Here is a 20,896-nt window from a genome sequence, read left to right as displayed (position 1 = left end):
TATCTTTATCTATCTAACAGCATTCCCTCCCCTTCCCCTCCCACCCCTGGTAACCAACAAAGAAAATGTCCTTCTATAGATAAACTTTCCTTAACTTTTACAATAACAGACTAATACAACATTTGTCCTTTTGTGATTGACTTATTTCACTCAGCATAATGTCCTCCAAGTTCATCCACGTTATGCGGTGTTTCGCAAATTCTACATTATTCTTTAGCGTTGCAAGTATTCCATTTTGTGTATGTACCATAGTTTGGTTATCCATTCCTCAGTTGATGGACACCTAGGTTGTTTCCATCTTTTGGTTATTGTAAATAATGCTGCAAAATATCACCTTCTTGAAACTTTTAGAATAAAACTAGAACTGAAAGCTTGGAAGGGGCAAAACCTGAGACCTGAGGTATATATATATGTGTGTGTGTGTATATATATATATATATGTATATGTATATATGTATATATGTATATATGTATATATTTATTTAATATACTTCAAAGAGCAGCTTCATTTATTTTTTGAATTACATAACAGTTAGGAGACCTGTGTTATAAGACAACAATTAGCATTTGTATAGAATACTTCATTTAAATCTCCAAATTTACAAAAACATAATTCTCTCTGGCTTTACATATGAGAAAACAAGCACCAAAAGGACACTTAAAAGTCACTGCTGCTAAGTAGTAAAGAGAATTTGAAGCCAGTTCTTCTGCCTCAGAATCCCATGCTTTTGCCAGGATACTTTGCAACCTCCTCCTCATCCTGGTTCTGACACTACTTAGGCAAGTTCCTGGAAAGTAAAAGTGGCAGTCACACTAACCATAACAAGTCAAGGAGTTAGTATTTATTTATATTGGCAAGATGTTGTTTGAAGTTTTCCATGTACTGCCTTGATTATTTAGAAAGACTTAATTATCAGTAACTTGACATATAACCCATTTTTCAAATGATAATAAAATTCACTTATTTGGAATGAGATCTTTCTTTAAAAGTGAGAGAATGATATATGGGAATTTTGTGTGCATGTTGCAGTTTACAAAGCATTTTGTCAATCATTATGGCACCTTTATATTTAGCTATTATTTTACAGGGAATCAGTTTACATTCAAAACTGTAGGTAACTATCCCCTTTGAATTGAGGGGAAAGAAATATCAGAATATTTTACAAGAAGTAGAATCTTCAAATATATGTGATAACTTAAACTAGGTCAACTAGTCCATTCATTCAAATTTCAGCTTGAAGGTTCCTTGGGGATCTCTTTGAATGAATAGATAAAACCAAATTTGTAAGTAGCATGTTAATTACATGCAAGTGATCTTTTTAATGTACTTGAGAGTTGTTTAAAACTCTTATACATTTAAAGGATTCCTCCTCAAAATCTGCTTTGCACTATTAAGCTACCCTGTCTAGGAAGGAAGCATTTGGTAAAGGTAAACTTGTACCTGACCCTTATTCAACAAAACATCACACATTCTGAGTTAGTGGATATTCTTAAAAGACATTTTCCTTTGATTTCTCGAAAATGAAACCACAAATCATGTTTTTGCTGTGAAAATTGGTTTTCTTTTAACAGGTATTCTAACCCTATGAGCATAATTCTAAAGGATTGTAGAGAAAATTTAGAGTAAACCCTTGCAGATGTGGCTTCATCATCCAGACAAGGCACAGGGGAGTAAAAAGAAAGAGAAGGAACCAAGAATTATTATCTTTAGCACAAGCTCCTAGTAAAAGTATTAGATTTCAAAAAGCCTGTCCATTTTTAATAATAAAAAATTATTCTGATAGAAGCTGTTTTGTATTGTTCCTCTGTTTTTTTATTGCATCGTTCCTAGAAATATAGTGCATTTTGAAATAAAACAGATCACAATTTATTACATAGTACTTAATTTAGGATTCTTCTAACTAATAGTGCCCAAGCAGACATTCTGTATAATGCTTTTAAAATTTATAATCTGATTTTGCTTTCAATTTCTTAGTTTAGCAAATTGACTAATAATAAATTGAGATATAACTCATTTTATTGAAGTTACTGTTATAGAAAAGATAAAACTTAGATGATTGATTATGAGTTCATAATTATTGAATTTCTAAAAAGGATTCAAAATTTACATTTAAAATTTATTCCTCTCTTGCAAAAACAGTACATGCTTGTTGGAAAAGTCAGACAACTCAGAAGTGTATAAAGTTAAAAATTAATCTCTACCTCCTCTTTCCTACTTACCATTTTCTGGAGTAACATTGTGATACATATACAACTGTGCGCGCGCACACACACACACACATATGCATGGTTTGGGTTTATTTACTTTAATGGAATGTACATGTTATACAAACTGTTTTTTTTTTTCTTGCAAGGACACCCTTCCAAGCCAGAATTTACAAAACTCCCATGTGCATATATGAACTTTATATCACATTATGTTTCAGTTGGAATTTATTCAATCAATTAGATGGTTGTGGTTGTTTCTTGAAACCCATTTTGTGCCTAAGGCATGAACTACACAGAAGTGCCACTAGACTAGGGCGTCATGGTACAATGTCCTGGCCACTGTGCATCCTGTGCCTAGGACTTTTTGGGACTCTGTAGTCTGTGCATGCCAGCTATCTGTTCTTGGTCTATTCCACCCCTCAAATCCCAGCAGTCTCGATTATTGATCTTGTCAATAAAGACTGTCCAGCAGCCTCTGGCTCTGATGGCCAGTGCCCATGGAGATTACTGCAGGGTACAGATGCCTGGCCTAATACCTCCTTCCTTCACCTGTGTGCCAGAGATACTCCTTCTCAGGAGGGAGTCCAGCACACAGTGTGAGCTAGGGTTGCTTGAGAGAGACCAAGATCAGGGTCTAGGACAAGTTGGGCTGGGTAAATCCTCACCTTACTGTTTCAGGAAATAGGTCAAGGACTGTTGAGCAAATTAGTTTGAAGGCAGTGAGATCTAAGATTACAAAAGACCCCAAGTTCTGTCCTTGCTGTACCTCTCAAAATCATTTCTTTTGTCCTGATGCAGAGGGTACAGAGAGGCAGGCTGAGCAGTTGCCTGGACTATTACAATAGTCTCCTGACAGCTATCTCTGCTGCCATCCTTAACCCCCTACCACTTAAAAAAGTAAGTCAATTTATGCCCCTCCTCTACTCACACTTCTTTCTATGTATTCCCATCTCTCTCAGAGTAAAGTCAAAGTCCATTAATTGCCTACAAGGACTCAGACTGCCCTGTTCTACACCTGCACCATAGTTTTTGACTTCATGTCTTACACCACTTTCCTCCCTGACAGCTCCAGCCATATTGGCTTCCTTGCTGTTTATTCGCTGAACACACCTACCTTCACCCTGACTCCCCAGAACCTTCATACTTCTTTTCTCGGCTGAGGAAACACAAAATCTTTGAGATTGAGATACTGAGAGAAAGAGAAAATTGTGTTCCAAGATAGATGATGGTATAGTCTGTACTTTGCAACATGTTATTTAAAAAGTAAAGAAAAGAAGATGGAAAAAAAATTTTTTTTTTCCTGTATATGTGATAATAGTCCCTTTCTCATTTATGCTAAGGTACAGTCAGTGGTCTTCAAACATTTTTTAATTTGGAGAATCTATGTACTTCCTCATACACTTTTAAGTTGGCATCTGAAATGTTTCACTATGAGTTTAAAAGGTGACAAAGAATATCATTCTTTAAAATGTATTCATCAAAAAGTATTAACAAGTTAAATAATATCATGTGAGGGACTGCAGTATAAATTACCTGGTATGGCTTTTCTAGCCATGTTGTTGTTGTTGTTGTGTGCCGTCGAGTCGGCCCCGACTCATAGCGACCCCTCCTTGGGTTTCCGAGGCAGTATCGCTACGGAAGTAGGATTGCCCAACCTTCCTTCTGAGGATAAGTCTTTGTAAACTCTGTGGTGGAATTTGCCGTGAGCAACTGAGGAGCTCCTGATTGTTAAAGTTATCTACCTGGGGTATTTCTGTTGAGAGTGGCACAAAGCAATGTTCTGGGAAGTTTGCCCTCTAGCAGTTGCTTAGAATTCTGATGTTGTGATTGGATAGTTTGGCCACTCTGCCAGGCTCAAAAGGAGCCTGTCTAGAGGCAGAAGGAATCTCTCTGACTGCTGGCTGAGAAAGACGTGCTGCTGAGAAAAATGTGCTCCTGAGAGACATGTGCTGCTGAGAAAGAGCCATCGAGAGACACACACTTCTGGGAGAGAGACACCAAGAGACACACTGCTGAGAGAGAGACTGAGAAACACCATTGGCCGAGAGACAGAGGGCTGAGAGAGACTGAGCGTGTTCCTGAACTTGAATTGTAGCCTGGTGCTTCCCTAATAAACCCCATCATCTGTGAGTTCTGTGTGGCCATTGCAGCGAATTACTGAACCCAGCAGAGAGGTGGGGGGTGCTGCAGGAGGAAAGGTTGGTGTCAGGGCTGGTGAAAGGGCTGGAAGGAGGCAGCATGTCTGGCCTCGCAGGAATAGGCCTTGGGCTGCTGATGGTGATTCTGTCTTCCTCTTGGGTTAGAGGAGGTCAGAAGATGCAGCCTCCCTGCCTCTTTGGCAGGGACTCTTCTTAAAATACTCCAGTCCAACTTTAAAACAAACAAACAAAAAATGGCAATGGAGAAGATAAAGCATGATTGGCAAAATGTAGATAACTTGAAGCTGATTTGAAGGGTACCCAGGAGTTAATGGATTATTCTCCTCACTTTTATGTTTGTTGTTTTGTATTGGAGATTTTCTTCAAATATCTAGTGAGCTTTGGCTGTTCATCCATATTTAAGCATTTAAAAAAAACCCACAACAAACCATTTGGTTTTGAGTCAGTTCTGCCTCATGGTGACCCCTTATTTTTCAGAGAACTATGCTCCATCAGGTGATTTTTCAGAACTAGATTGCCAGGCCTTTCTTCTGGTGAGCCTCTGAGTGGATTCAAACCTTCAACCATATACACCACCCAAGGACTTCTTTCTCGTATTAAATGATCATATTTCAATATCTGAAATTTTTTTCTCAGAGACCATCCAGTTTATAAGAGGAAGAATCCTCTAATCTGTGTCTGCAAAGGTCTAAGCTTGGCTGCCTGAGTACTCAGACCAGGGTAGGGTAAGGGGGTATGGAGGCTGCAAGTCTCACCATGCAGACTGAAAGCTCTCACGGAATCCTATTTTCATTCTACTGCTTCACTCCACCGGACACTTGCCTACAGCTCCTGAGTGTAGACTCTTATAGTTCAGTTTCCCAGAATATAAATATTCTTTTGCTTGATGTTGGGTAAGTCAGCTGGAGGTCTATCTGTTCCTCATACAAACCTTCAACTGTTTCCCCTCTTTTTAGCCGCACATTTCACTTTGTTATTCTATGCTTCCCAGTCCTTAGCTTTGCTGGATTTGGAGGGGCAAATATTTGTTTTTGCAAACACCTACAATTCATATTCCTGCTCTCTGCTATTGAGCACTTTCTTACTTACCATGCCCCTTCTGTCTTCATATATCAAGATTTGGAGCATTCCATCTGTTTGTTTGATTGTAGATTGAATTTATTTTTCTGTTTCTCATTCTTCATCTTATTTTCCAATGATTTTCCAGAGGAGAAGTGAGTGGAAAGGGATTTACGCCACCATCTTGAAATCAGGCATAGGATTATTTTACAATAACAAATTCCTTTGCTATATTTAAAAAGTGACATATAAAAATTAAGATTATTTTAAAAATTCCATATCCCTAAGAACACTGTTGTTGCTATTAAGTGCCATTGGATCAGTTCTGACTCATAGCAACCCTGTGTACAAATGAATGAAACACTACGTGGTCCTGTGTCATCCTCATAAGCTTTGCTGTGCTTGAGGCCATTGTTGAAGCCACTCTGTCAATCCATCTTCTTTTTCACTGACCCTCTGCTTTACCTGGTGTGATGCCCTTCCTCAGGGACTGGTCCCTCCTGATAACGTGTCCAAAAATAGGAGACAGAGTCTCATCATCCTCACCTCTAAGGAGCATTCTGGCTGTACTTCTTCCAAGATAGATTTGTTCATTCTTCTGGCAGTCCATAGTATACTCAATATTCTTTGCCAACACCATAATTCAAAGGCATCAATTCTTCATTGGTCTTCCTTATTCATTTTCCACTTTTACATGCATATAAGGTGACTGAAAATACCATGGGTTGGGTCAGGGGCACTGTAGTCCTCAAAGTGACATCTTTGCTATTTAACACTTTAAAGAGGCCTTTTGCAACAGATTTGCCCAGTGCAGTGTGCCATTTGATTTCTTGACTGCTGCTTCCTTGAATTTTGATTGGGGATCCGAGTAAAATGAAATCCTTGACAACATCACATTCTCTCCATTTATCACGATGTTGCTTATTGGTCTAGTTGTGAAGATTATAATCCATACTGAAAGTTGTCTTTGATCTTCATCTTTCATCTTCATCAGTAAGTGCTCTAAGTCCTCTTTGCTTTCAGCAAGCAAGGTTGTGTCACCTACCTATCACAGGTTGTCAATGAGTCTTCCTTCAATCCTCATGCTGCATTGTCCTTCATATAGTTTAACTTCTCAGATTATTTGCTCAGCATACAGATCGAATAACTTTGGTGAAAGGATACACACACTGACACACAAGTCTCCTGATGTTAAACCATGCAGTATCCCCTTGTTCTGAACAAATGACAGCTTTTGTTTGGCCTGTGTACAGTTCTGTTTGAGCACAATGAAGTGTTCTGGAATTCCCGTTCTTCACAATGTTATCCATAATTTGTTAGGATCCACATAATTGAATGCCTTTGCATAGTCAATAAAACACAGGTGAACATTTTTCTTGTATTCTTTGCTTTCAGCCAAGATCCATGTGACATCAACAATGATAATCCCTCATTCCACATCCTATACTTAATCCAGCTTGAATTTCTGGCAGTTCCCTTTGGATATACTGCTGCAACCATTTTTCAGTATATATTTTTTAAATGTTACTTGTGTGTGATTTTAATAATATTATTTGATAATTTCCACATTCTGTTGGATAACCTTTCTTAGGAATGGGCACAAATATGGATCCTTTCCTGATGGTTGGTCAGGTAGCTGTCTTCCAAATTTTGGGCCATAGATGAATGAGCACTGTTTGTTGAAACATCTCAATTAGTATTCCATCAATTCCTGGAGGCTTGTTTTTCGCCAATGCCTTCAGTACAGCTTGGACTTCTTCCTTAATTTAAATACCATCAGTTTCTTGATCCTATGCTACCTCCTGAAATGGTTGAACATCAACTAATTCTTTTTCATACAGTGACCCTGTATATTCCTTCCATCTTCTTTTGATGCTTCCTGCATCATTCAATATATTGCTCATAAAATCCTTCAACATTGCGACTCAAGGCTTAAATTTTTTGTTCCATTTTTTTCAGCTTGAGAAATGCCGAGTATGTTCTTTCCTTTTGGTTTTCTGTCTCTGTGCACATTTCATTATAACACTTTACTTTGTCTTCTCAGGCGACCCTTTGAATTATTTTCAGATCTTTTGCTTCATCATTTCTTCCATTTGCTTTAGCAACTTTACATTCAAGACCAAGTTTCAGAGTCTCTTTTGACATACATTTTGGTCTCTTCTTTCTTTCCTGACTTTTAATGACCTTCTGCTTTCTTCATGAATGATGTCCTTGATGTCAGCCTACATTTATCTGGTGTTTAATGTGTCAAATCTGTTCATCACATGGTCTCTAAATTCAGGTGGGATGTATCAAGGTCGTATTTTGGCTTTCATGGATTTGTTTTAATTTTTTTCAGCTTCAACTTGAACTTGCATCCAAGCAATTGATGGTCTGTTCCACAGTTGGCCTCTGGCCTTGTTCTGACTAATGAACTTCTCCATTGTCTCTTTCCACAGATGCAGTCTACTTGATTCCTTTGTATTCCTAACAATTCCTAAGAATATATTTAGTGCTAATTAAGCTCAACAAATGGAGTGTTCTAGTCTTATGATTTTCCTATGATAACGTGGAATAGTTCTAAGTAATTCTCTTTATAATGTAAAGTTCTGGAGTTATTTGATTGAAGGGACCTTTTTCAAAAATTGAATCTCCACAATTAACAGTTAATCTGTCTCCTTGATATTCCAAAATTTAAAGTTAATCTTTATAAGCTGTTTTTCTTCTTAGTAGTTTTGAAATAAAATTGTATTTGTGACTATTGAAACTGAATCTGTAGGTTCACTTTATGCCGACGAACATTTCAATTAGAATGCTGGTTCTCTAAAATCAAATTCTAGAGGAAATACATTTGCACTGTGTCAGTCACACCCTGTTTCGAACAGATGTTTGTTGAGAAGTCTTTGCTTCACTGATACTAACTCTAGAGTTACCTGAAAAATGCAGTTATCAAGTTATCTTCTCATTAGCAAAACAAACTGAGCCATTTCTGTCTCAATTTCTCTCTACCCCAGAGCCTTTCATTCATTGCAGCTGTTCTGCCTTTTCTGACCACCTCCCTGTAGAATTTCTTCTTGTGATTATTTCTGATCAAATCCTTCAGAGCTAGGCAAACAGCAGCACCTACAATGTTGGAAAATGCAATGGAATATGGCAGTTCTCCTGAGAATTGGGATAGTAGAGCTGTGCAACTTATATCAGCCCTGCAGATTCATTCTGTCTTTGCTGATCTGCCCTTACTTTTCCTCTTGCCTTTTCCAAAAAAGAAAACACTCTACCTTTTAACACTATCTAACAGGTTTTTTTACTATTATTATTTCTTACAGTAGTGGGAAAACCTGGAGTGAGAAGGTTTCCTCTAATGCATCACTTAATTTTCCTTTTTCTCCACCCTATCAAGACAGATAATATAGAATTTGATGGTGTTTTAAAGATGGCTGACAGAAGTTTTATTCATTAGGGAAGACACCCAGACTCGGTCTGTCACAATCATTTTTATCACAGGCCTGGAGTCAGAGGCTCTGGAGTAAAGAAGAAAGCTCTCTTAGAGCTTTACACCCTCTCCATCTCCACCGGGGAGATAGTGGAGGTGAAGAGACAGTGGTGAAAGCTTCTTCACCCCGACTAAGTGGTGGGGCCGAAAGTTGTTACAGGACAGTGTTCTCCTGTCCTCTCTTACCTTCCTCTTTCTGTCACCATGCCTGCCACTGCAGACAGTGCTTGAGACCAACCCTGACACAAGGGGAGGAGCAGGCCCTGGTGAAACAGAGGTTCAAGGATGTAGCAGTCTGGGAGGTGGAAGAGGAGGAGGAGAAGAAAATCCTAGGCACTGCGTTAGATGGGAAGAAGGAAGCTCCTTCTTGAGCCCTGTTCCCAATTAGCGATTTGTGTGCAACAAAAATATCTAAGTGCCCATGTGTGTGTGCATATGTGTGTGTGTGCATGCATGTGTGTGTGTGTGTGTGTTTGAGGAAGAAGAGGAGGGAACAGAGGGTACTGATGATGCCTCCAGCCATCCTTACTACTATTGTCATTTTCCTATTGGTACAAGTCTATATTTGTCATATTTTTGTTATTATAACGAGTCCAAGAAGTGTGTAGGATTTAAAAGACTTTAGAGTTTGAAGGACATTAGTTGTAATTTAGATATCCTGACATTACTGCCAATCACTAAGTCCTGACGGTTCTGTGTCCTCATTATCTCTTAGAGCTTTACACCCTCTCCATCTCCACCGGTGCTGTCATAACATGTTATTTCTTGCTTGGATTTCTGCTTTAGTTTACCAGATGTCTTCATTTCCCTCACCATGTTCTGCCTTAATTCATACAGCAACCAGATGAGCTTTCCAAGAGACAAATATGATCATGTTACTCCCTTGTTTAAAATCCATCTGTATCATCATATTGCCTTAAATTTAAAATCTAAACCCCTTAGTATGGGCACCGGAGTTTGCCTCTTCCCTTGCTCTCCTGAAACATGCTTCCTCAGCTCTTTAGGAACAACTGACCTAGAGTTTCCAGAACCTGCACCCTTTGGCCTTTGCACCAAGCATTTTCCATCTTTGTCCAGTTACTTCTGAGTAACAGATTAGGTGTCACTTCTGTTGAGGACCCCTCAGCTGTGCTCCCTCAGTATAGCCCTGTCACAGCATCCACTGTTGTTTAGGTATCACTGAGTCTATTTTTGACTCGTAGTGACCCTGTGTAAGAGAGTAGAACTGCCTCACAGGGTTTCCTAGGCTGTAATCTTTACTGGTACAGATCACCAGGTCTTTTTTCCCATGAAGCTGCTGGGTGAGTTCAAACTGCCATCCTTTTAGCTACCAGCCAACTGCTTAACCATGCACCATCAGGGCTCCCATAGCACCCACTTACTTTGTATTTTTATTACCGTCTGCTTTTTTTCTAGTTTGTGTATTTCTTATGGGCAGAGTCTGGGTCTTTCATCTCTGTATTTTCAGCAGCAGTCTCAGCGTGATTCCATGGCAACTGGTTTAATGTAGGAGGTGCTCCTAAAATAATTAAGTGTGGAATCTGTTAATCTTATAGTTGAGAAACCAAGGCCCAGAGAGAGAAACCACCTTGCAAGGGACCTCACAACTATTTAGAGGCAGAGACTGCCTCTTGATTGGTTGGTTGTTTCTCACTCTCAGCAACTGCAGACTCAGGTGTCTCCAAGGCCAGGCAGGCAACGAAGCTGAGAGAAGCAGGCCGAGCACAATCTCTCACTTTTCTGGAACATACATACGTTTTGCTCAAACTCCACTTTCCCATGTATGGTAGAGAAATACTTTCTTTTCCCTTTAAACGACTATATAGGAAAAATAGTACTGTGAAAATGATAGCTACATGCTGTAACTTGATGGATTATAGAAAATTCAAGGATCAAACATTACTCATTCTCTGTGCTGCCATGGTGCTTTGTATATATCTAAATGTGGCATCTTTCCTATTATGGTTTCAGTTTTGGGGTTCATACCCTTGCTGGGTGCTCAGAACCTGCTGATTTTCCAGTTTCTTCTCTAATCTCTGACTCCCCACCCTCATTTATGCACATACCCTAAGTTCCAATTTCACTGAATGGTAGTTTCTTAACATGCTATTTTTAATGTGTTTCTCTCACTCTCTGTCTCTTTCTCTCTCTCTCTTTTCTTCCTGTTACTTCTGCCAGAATCAACATCAATCCCTGGCCCCAATGCCATCCTCTCTCATTGTTTGGTGCTTGATGAACTCTCAGCTCTGAACTGTGATCTCAAAAGCCATTCCTGGGCAGAGACTTTGTGTGGGGGGTCTGTGTGTGTGTGTGTGTGTGATCAGAGCATGTTATTCACCTGCCTGATTCAGGACTTGCCTGGAATTCTCTAGTAAATTTATAGTGGAGCCCAGGATTAAGTTGTGTGGTTTCTGAATTTTCAGGAGGTGACATACTGCCTCTGGTATCAAATTTGATTAAACTTGATAACTTTAATGCCATTTGATTCTTTTGGGGAGGAAGAATTAAATTGCTCACCCTAGAGAATGGATTTTTCCACGAACCAAGGAACAGAACATTTATTAAAATTATCTTGGTGACCTGAAAGGGAGAAAGGTACTTCTTTTTCTTCAACAGAAATAGGTCCAGGGTGTTATTAGCATGTGGTAAAAATTCAATAATTGAGCAACAGTGACTTCTTTGAGATTCAGCCTCCCTGTCCCTGCTGTGTGATTAGCTTTGTCCAAACTGCTGGCATGCTTGAGCAAGAGGCCTGCAGAGGATCAGGAAGAAAAACCCTTGAGCAAGTCTCAGCCACTGAAGACATTTGATTTAATTTTACATGTTATACATGGTTATCTGCTATCCCTTGGCAACCTCCAGTTCTGCCCTACTTTGTAATCTGAGGATGGCAGGATACATTACAGACTTGATGGCATCACCTAGAAGTGACTGTAACTCACTGCTGTGGAGTTGGACCTGACTCACAGAGACCCCTTCTTGGGTTTCCAAGCCAGTATCACTATGGACGTAGATTGTCCAACCTTCCTTCCGAGGAGTGGCTGGTGGATTTAAACTGCCAGCCTTCTGGTTAGTAGTTAAATGCCTTAGGCACTACCCTACCAGAGCTCCTAGAAGTGACTGTAGGAAACAGAATTTGTCTTAGAGGAGAGACAAAAAGGTCACTAGAAAAGGGCAGAAGGGTTTGAGTCCCTTTAAAGAAAGGAGAGAGAGGCCTCTACAGCTCAGATAACTAGTTGTTGTCCAGTCAGTTCTGACTGATGGCAACCTTATGTGTTTCAAAGTACTGCTCCATAGGGTTTTTTGGGAAGCAAATTGCCAGGCCTTTCATTGGAGGTGCCTCTGAATGAGTTTGAACTACCAACTTTTTGGTTAGTAGCTGAAGGCTTGACCATTTGTGCCATTCAGGGCTCCTGAGGATTTCACTGATGAGTGAGATTCTAGAACTATCTATAGCAAAGCAGTTTGGGGATATGAAGGAATGGGATCAGTCCTGTAAATCTTTTAAGGGATAAATCTAAATTTTATTATTTGGAAATTGGAGGCAAGTTTCCAATTTGGCAACAACATTATTGTTGTTGTGTGCCGTTGAGTTGATTCTGACTTGTAGTGATCCTCCTATAAGACAGAGTAGAACTGCCCCATACCAAACCAAACCAAACCAAACTCACTGCTGTCGAGTTGGTTCCGACAGCGACCCCTCCTTGGGTTTCCAAGGCAATATCACTACAGAAGTAGGTTGCCCAGCCTTCCTTCTGAGTAGTGGCTGGTAGATTGTCATTTCTTCTTTTACCCAGTCATTCTTAAAGAGGGTCTTGTTCAGTTTCCATGCGTTTGCTCTTTTTCCATTGATCTTTGTATTGTTGATTTCTAATTTTATTTTATAGCATTGTGATCAGAGAAGATGCTTTGCAGTATTCCAATGTTTTTAAATTTATGAAGGCTTGCTTTATGGCCTAACATGTGGTCTATCATGGAGAATGTTCCATGTGCTCTGGAAAAGAATGCATATTGTGCTGTTGTTGGGGAAGTGCTCTGTAGACGTCTATAAGGTCAAGTTGGTGGATGGTATTGTTTAGCTCTTCTGAGCCTTTGTTGAGTTTCTTTCCAGTTGTTCTATCTTTCATTGGGAGCTCTGGTGGCATAGTGCTTAAGGCATTTGACTGCTAACCAGAAGGCTGGTGTTTCAAACCCACCAGCTACTCCTCAAAAGGAAGATGGGGCAATCTACTTCTGTAGTGATACTGCCTCGGAAACCCAAGGAGGGGTCACTATGAATCAACTTGATGGTAATGAATTTGGTTTTTTTGTTTACAATGACTGTGGATGGAGTCATCTATTTGTCTTTTCAGTTCTGTTAAAGTGTGATTTATGTATTTTGCAGCTCTTTCATTGGGTCCATAGATATTTATTATGGTTATATCTTCTTGTTCAAGTGATCCTTTAATCATTATATAATGTCCTTCCTTGTCTTTTATGGTGGTTTTTTTCTTAAAGTCAATTTGATCAGAAGTTAATATAGACACTCCTACTCTTTTTTTGGTTGCCATTTACCTGATATACCTTTTTCCAACCTTTGGTTTTTAGTCTATTTTTGTCTTTATCTCTAAGGTATGTCTCTTATAGACAGCATATCGATGGGCTTTGTTTTCTTATCCAGTCTGCAACTCTCTGTCTCTTGAGTGGTGCATTTAATCCATTGATATTCAGTGTAATTATCGACAAGTATGAATTGGTTGCTGTCATTTTGTTACATGTTTTTTCATGGTGTTCCTGGTTTCTTTGTTCCATATAATTTTCTGTGCTGAGTTCATTATGTTTATGAATCATGTTATCATTTCCCTTGTTGCTGTTGTTTTAGTATTTGCTAAATATTTGTGCTTGCCCTTTTTTTTATTGTGATGTGAAGGTTTATCATTTTTCATTGAGTTACCCTGTGATTTATAATTTTCTCCCCGAGTTTAGAACTGTCCATTCGATCTTGCAACTCTCTTGATTTCCTCACCATCTAGAAGTTCTGTAACTACTCTATTTTTTCCCTTTTTTTGGTTTGTAGTTGTCCTGATTTGCCAATTGATGTCTCTGGTTCCCTGTTTACAATCTTGTAAGCTATTTACTTTGGATACTTCCATAGCTGTGTTGGTTTCTGTGTTATGTCATCTAGTGAATTAATGGTTGGTTGTTGTTTGCTATTATTGGTTCTCTGTTCAAAGGATTCCCTTTAGTATGTCTTGTAAGCCCAAGTTGTAATCCTTAAGGAAGCCAACTGCCACATCTTTCTCCCATGGAGCAACTGGTGGGTTCAGTTAGCAGCTGAGCGCTTAACCACTGTGCTACCAGGGCTCCCTAGTAACAGCAAAATGATAATTTACTAAGTACATGATAGGAGTTTTACTTGATTCTTTATATGCATGACTTCCTTAAATCCTCACAAAATCACCTCAGAAGAAAGCCCTGGCAATCTATTTCTGAAAAGATCACAGCCACTGAAAACTGTATTTAGTGCAGTTGTGCTCTAAGACACATGAGGTGGCCATGAGTTGGAATTGCATCCATGGCAACTGGTTTAAATTTTGTTTCTTTATTGATGAGGAGCAAGTGTTGATTGATCTCTTAAAATAAGGGACTGAAGGAGGGATTGGATGGTACTGACTACAAGGTTTCAGCTTTAGGAGGCCATTTTTCATTTACCCTGTGATCTCAGAGTCCTCTAAATCTTAACAGCCTCTATTACAAAACAGTATACTAACTAATGTCCATTAATGATAACTGTTTTCCAACCAGAAAAGTTTAAAATACAATCGCCTTAGACCAACTGTCTCATTTTGTACATTAGGAAACTGAGTCCCAGAAATTAATCTAAAGCCTAGTCTGCCTGTGTGCTTTGGAAGAGGATTTGAGTAAATAGGAGAAAAGAAAGAAGGAGTCTTTGTGTACTGTAAGTGGTACTAGAGCTACTAGAGTAAACAAACCAACACATCAGAAGGTACTGGAGAGACATGCAGGCAATGGGAACTAGTGATTAATGTTTTCCACATGGCACAAGTTTGAACTCATGAATGAACCCAATGTTTCTGAATGATCATAAGTTGTTCATCCAAAGCCTCTAGTGCACCGCTAGTCATTTGGAGGGAGCCCCATTTCTTTAAAACGAATGGATTCTACACACACACAGCAGCATACATATTAAACCAGGTCTTGAGGTGGATATGAATGATAACAACTGGCCCTTTTTTGTGACACGTAGAACCAGAGAGTACATGTGGTATTTTATTGACATATATATGTGTGCCTCTATCCTGTTTCCAAATGCAGGATACTGAGGTAATGCCCATTATCCTTTTTTAAGGTGGAAGCTATGGAAATCTAATGGGAAACTGAGAAATCTTAGTGTTATACTTAAACTATGCTAAACATTTTACATAGATTTCATTTTATCTTCACTACAACCCTGATTGTGAATGTGATCTTCATTTCAGTGTTTTTTATTTTTCCCTTAGTTCTTTATCAATGCTTCCTAGAACTTTCTCCCTAACATTTTATTACAAGAATTTTCATGCACATAAAAAATTTGAAAGAACTGTACAGTGAACACCCATATTCCCACCTAGATTGTACAATTGTTACAACAATCTCTATTTGCTTTATTATATTTCTACCAAAAGCCAAACTCACTGCCATCAAGTTGATTCTGACTCACAGTGACCCCCTTTGGGTTTCCAAGGCTATAAATCTTTTATAGAAGCAGACTGATTCATCTTTCTTCCACAGAGCAGCTGGTAGGTTTGAATCACTAATCTTTTGGTTAGCAGCCAAATGCCTTAACCACTGTACCACCAGTGCTCCTTACAAAAACCAAACCAAACTCACTGCCATTGAGTCGGATCTGACTCATGGCAACCCCTCCTTGGGTTTCTGAGACAGTATCACTACAGAAGTAGATTGCCCAAGCTTCCTTCTGAGGAGTGGCTGATGGGTTTGAATTGCCAGCCTTCTGGTTAACAGTCAAATGCCTTATTTCCAGATATCCACTTATCTACCCATCAATCCTTCTTAGTTTTTGTTGTACTTCAAAGTGAGTGGCAGACATTAGTACAGTTTACTTCTAAACACTTAAACATGGATCTCCTTAACTAGATAGAGTGAAAAATTTGTTAGCTGTAATTAAAAAAAAAAAGAAAACAAACAAACTGGGGCCTTCACTTCTATGTTTCGGGGACTATGTATTTGGCTCTTTGGGCCTTCCCCCATGAAATAGTAAGATATTTTAAAAAAATGTGTAAGCTACCCATGTTAAAAACACTCATACCTCATTAATGAGAAATAGCAATCTATGGTAAGGAGGGGATACCCCTGTTGAATTCCTAGGCCATAGCAAATCAGCCTTGTGAGGTAGAGTCTTACCTCATTTCTAATTTTAAATGAGATTGAGGTCACTGCCACATTTGAACACTACTCCTCTCCTAAAAAGGGGAGTTTGGTTAACTAGTTAGTTAAATACTTCAGTAATAATACTGGAACTTAATTTCACTGAACATTTTCCCCCTTTTCTTTTCTTTCTGGGTGTGACTAAATTGCCTACAGCATGCCGCATGGTTGCTGGTAAAACAGGAAATGGGGTAAGTAATTTAGGTAGGGAATTTTTATTACCATTTAAATTCAAGCTCCATGATTCTTAACCTATGTTTACTACTATTCTCTCTTTTCTAGAGTAAGCTCACCACCTACTAGAGAGATTGATGTGGAGAGATTTGTACTGTAGAAGTTTTCAGATGTTAACCTTTTTTAATCAGTTTATTGGCATATCATATTTAAACTTCATTAGAGTTGATTTGTTTTTAAAATAGATTTAATGTGAATATAAACACATTTTATATACATTAGGCACTTATATGATATAGTTTGGGCAGTTATTTTAAAAGAATAAATTTTACATTGGTCTTAGAAGTGCAGATGCAAAATAAAAAAAATGTTGCAAAGTAAAGGCCTACTTAAGGCAGAACAATAATGAACAGCAGTGAGTTTTTTAGCAAATTATATAAATAGATGGGGTCACCATGAGATGAAATTGACAGCAAAGTTTTTGGCTTTTTTTTTTTTTTGACACATAAATAAGATACAGAAAACAAAGGTCCATAATTACTTATCTTATTAATTTTTATGTTATTCAGAAATCTTTGGAGATTGTGTTTTGGAATTTAGAATTTTCCCAATTTTAGAAATGTAATATGATGTAAATAATATGGTCATCCCCTCCAAAGTCTGGGATCGTACTATATAATCAAACATATGATTTCTGTAATGAAACATGAATATTCACACCAAGTTTGATAAATAGTTTCTAAATAGCCATACATATTCAGATCAGGATTTGGTTGCCAACTAAATTGAGAAGAAGAAAGAAAATCGTTAGTTTTCCAGAGCTTTTTGAATTTTGAAACTAAAAATTCTGTATCATTATGCAAATGGCAATGTAACTGCCACAGGTTCTTGTGATTTCTGTATTAGAATCTCACACTTGGTCAAATGATTTATAGAAAAAAATATATAGATTTTATATATTTTTATATCTCACATCTGCTTTTTTTAAAATGGTAATAAGTCACATATTTATCAAAGGTTTTGGGGTTTAATTAGTTTATCTTGAATTAGTCTCAGGTACTTGTGATGCTGGTGCAATAACAAAATTTGACCCTATGTTGTTGACTGTAGTCACAGGATGCTATTTCTAAATGTTTCCAATTTGTATTCGTGTTGCTTGTGCATTGTTTTCATTCCTTATGAAAGAATTTCTAACTAGGTTTAGTTCTTCCCAAAGATCCTGATCAATATAAGGATACTGGAACAGAAAAAAATAAGACACTAATCTTTTCCCTCTGGGTCCCGAATTCATTCTAGGTTCAAAAGATTGTGGAAGAATTGCCATTAAAGAATCATTTGAAGGAATTTAGAAAAAATCAATTACTTTGGAGATTTTGATTCATCTAGAATGGTTGTCATTTGTGTTGTCTCTATAGCAAAAGTGATTGTAATTAATGTCCTCTTCAGTAGTTATGGAACAGAAAACAGAGAAATGTAGTTATTAAGAAATAAATGGGGGCTGAATTTGCCTTAAATCAAACCAAACCCATTACCAGTGAGTCAATTCAGACTCATAGCGACCCTATGGGACAGAGTAGAACTGCCCCCATAGGGTTTCCAAGGCTGTAATCTTTATTAAAGCAGACTGCCACATCTTTCTCCAGCAGAGCAACTGGTGGGTTCAAACCAATGACATTTTGGTTAGCAGGCAAGCAGTTAACCACTGCACCACCAGGGCTTCTTCAATGGGGACTAAATTTACCTTCATTAGCACTAATGTCTCTAAAGGACAATCAAGCACATGCTAAGGACCTCTATGAAAACTTTACCCTAAATTATATTAGAAAAGTTACCAGCCACATTCAACTTTTAGGAGTATATATCTGGCATTTTAAGTATTGTATTTTTGCCTTTTATATAAAGGTAAGGTATCTAAGATATCTGTTAACCTTTTCTTTGGCTCCTTGGAAGAAAAGAACTACCTCTAGTTGACATTATTTAACTGGACTTTTCAACTGTGATGTTACTTGTGTGCAAATAGCATTAGTTAAGCTATGAATACAATATTAAGTTAGTCTTTTAACAAGCCTAAAATGTTTCTAATATTCAGAGAATTATGAACAGTTTATAAAGCTCACAACGCTTAGTGTTTGAATCAATCCTTGAATGTAGAGAAGTAATTTGATTATTTGTCAGATATAGGGCTTATCTGGAGATTTCATTGTTAAACCCAAATCTCAAAGCATATGAAAGCACTCTGTTCCATGTAACCGCGATAGTATCCTCAGCTGGGTACAGACTGGGTAGATCAACTGTTTCTTAATTTGCATTTTTAGAAGAACAGTGGTCTTTATATCCTTTTTTTTTTTTTTTTAAAAAGATCAGTTAAATTTAGCCATTAGCTAAATTACTTCTTATTTTCTACCTGCAATTAGTTGTGTCTCTCCCTTTTAGAGTTTTAGTTTTTTTTTTTTTTTTTTTTTTGATTCTCCCTCTTGCTGAATGAAATTGCAGCAGATATTGCCTATAAGTGGTCATTTCTGTTGGTGGCAATAGGTCATTAAAAGGGATGATTCACAGGTTGGCCCTGTTGTTGTTATGTGCCGTCGAGTCAGACCCAACTCATAGCGACCCCTCCTTGGGTCGAGGCGGTATCACTACGGAAGTAGATTGCCCAACCTTCCTTCCAAGGAGTGGCTGGTGGGTTTGAACTGCCAGCCTTCTTGTTAGCAGTCAAGTGCCTTAGGCATTATGCTACCAGAGCTTCTAAGTTGGCCCTAAGATCTATTTTATGAAAAGCAGCCATATGTTGATTTGAACTTTGAAATATATGAATGATGTGGGTTTGTTAGTTTGTTAGTGGTATTATAGTGTTCTCAGTAGAGAAGTTTAAGTAACACAGTAGCATGTCTTTCCTCTTACCTCAGGTCCTTTCTATCACTAATTTTAGGTTGTGAACTAAAAGCTAGAATTCATAATGGGAACTTCCCAAAACCCATTTACTGACTCGTGAGTAGATTTTGAGGGAATGTCATATTTTATTCAGACATTTATCTAATAGTATACTGGTGAGCATATCAGAACATTGATAGTTTAGGATTTAGTATTTCTTCTTCAGTAGTAAAAAAAAAAAAAAAAAAAAGTATGGCTTTTACATTGATTTCCCCAAAGTAAACCCCATTGTCAGCAAGAAAGTAGATGCAAACATTTTCAGTCTGGATGAGTTTATTGTAATGTACAGTTTTATAGTGTCTGAGCAATAAGCCAGTTGTCACCCAGTGGATTCCTACCCATAACTACCCCGTGTGTGTCAGAGGAGAACTATGCTAGGGTTTTCAGTGCCTGATTTTTCAGAAGCAAGTCACCAAGGCTTTCGTCTTAGGCACGTCTGAGTGTATTCAAACTTCCAACCTGTAAGTTGCTTGAGGAAGCACGTCAACCATTTGTGCCACCCAGGGATTCCAGCAATAGACAATCCCCTGTATTCCAACTTCCTGGCTTTTGATATATAAATCCTGGAATCTGGCAGTTTTAGCCCAGAAAAACTCATTGGTATGCTTTTGTCTTTGAATCTTTAAACACTGTATTGGCTATGCCTTTAAAAAAGGAGTTCCTTGATCCTACTAGAACATAAGATCCATAGGCAAGGAATTTTTGTCTGTTTTGTTCTCTACATTCTTTCTAATGCGTAAAATAGTGCCTGGCCCATGGAATAGTCACTCAATAAATATTTTTAAATAATTGTATAAATTCTTGGCTTTAGTAGAAAAGGTAAAGTTATTCATGTCAGTGAATTAATTTTTATCTTCTTCAGAAAGCAGAGTCTGTCTTTGGGAAGAAACGATATAGTTCAGCTAAAAGAAGCCTACAAATGGATAACTCACCCCCTGTTTTCGGAGGAACTGGGTGTTCCCATTGATGGAAAGGTATTGAATTGTCAGCATTGTGAATTTTGTTCTCTGATTTTACTTCATTATATGGCTGAGTTTTGCATAGCACAAAGAATCATCCACTGAAGAATTTTAAACTTTTTTTTAATTGTGATTTGAGTGAAAATTTACAGAGCAAAATCACTTTCCATACAGCAGTTCACATAAACTTTGTCTCATGACATTTACCACAATGCAACAGCTCCCCTCCCACTTCCTCCCTATAGTTACCTCTTCCGTGTGTCCTTCCCTCCATACACTCCTGCCCCCTGAGCTGTCTCCCTGTGCATAAGCAGCCCTTCTTTCTCCTATGATTGTTCTCTCCAAGGAGTGTATCTATCTCAGGGAAATGTTCAACTCCTATGCCTGTCTTTTGTTTGGCAGGAAACCGCAGGTGTGGGTTCAATTCCAGACCTGAAGGGCAGCTAGGGCCCATAGTCTCAGCAGTTCCATCAGGCTCTATCGGACCAGCAAACCTGGTCCCCCTC

At 38.2% G+C, this 20,896-nt stretch overlaps 1 protein-coding gene across 1 annotated transcript in view; it reads left to right on the top strand.

Moving 5' to 3' along the window:
- The window catches only part of PUS10 (pseudouridine synthase 10), a 103,063-nt gene that overhangs the window by 42,686 nt on the left and 39,481 nt on the right, over positions 1 to 20,896 (top strand). Inside the window, exons 4-5 of the mRNA XM_007938023.2 lie at positions 16,483 to 16,517; positions 20,294 to 20,405. Coding sequence (XP_007936214.1) covers positions 16,483 to 16,517; positions 20,294 to 20,405 — 147 coding nt within the window. The remainder of the gene's footprint in view (positions 1 to 16,482; positions 16,518 to 20,293; positions 20,406 to 20,896) is intronic.

The sequence above is a fragment of the Orycteropus afer genome, unplaced genomic scaffold (assembly GCF_000298275.1).
Source record: "Orycteropus afer afer isolate SDZICR_OR568_19922 unplaced genomic scaffold, OryAfe1.0 scaffold00046, whole genome shotgun sequence".
In the NCBI taxonomy this organism is placed as follows: Eukaryota; Metazoa; Chordata; class Mammalia; order Tubulidentata; family Orycteropodidae; genus Orycteropus; species Orycteropus afer.
This window is presented reverse-complemented; position numbering and strand designations above follow the sequence as displayed.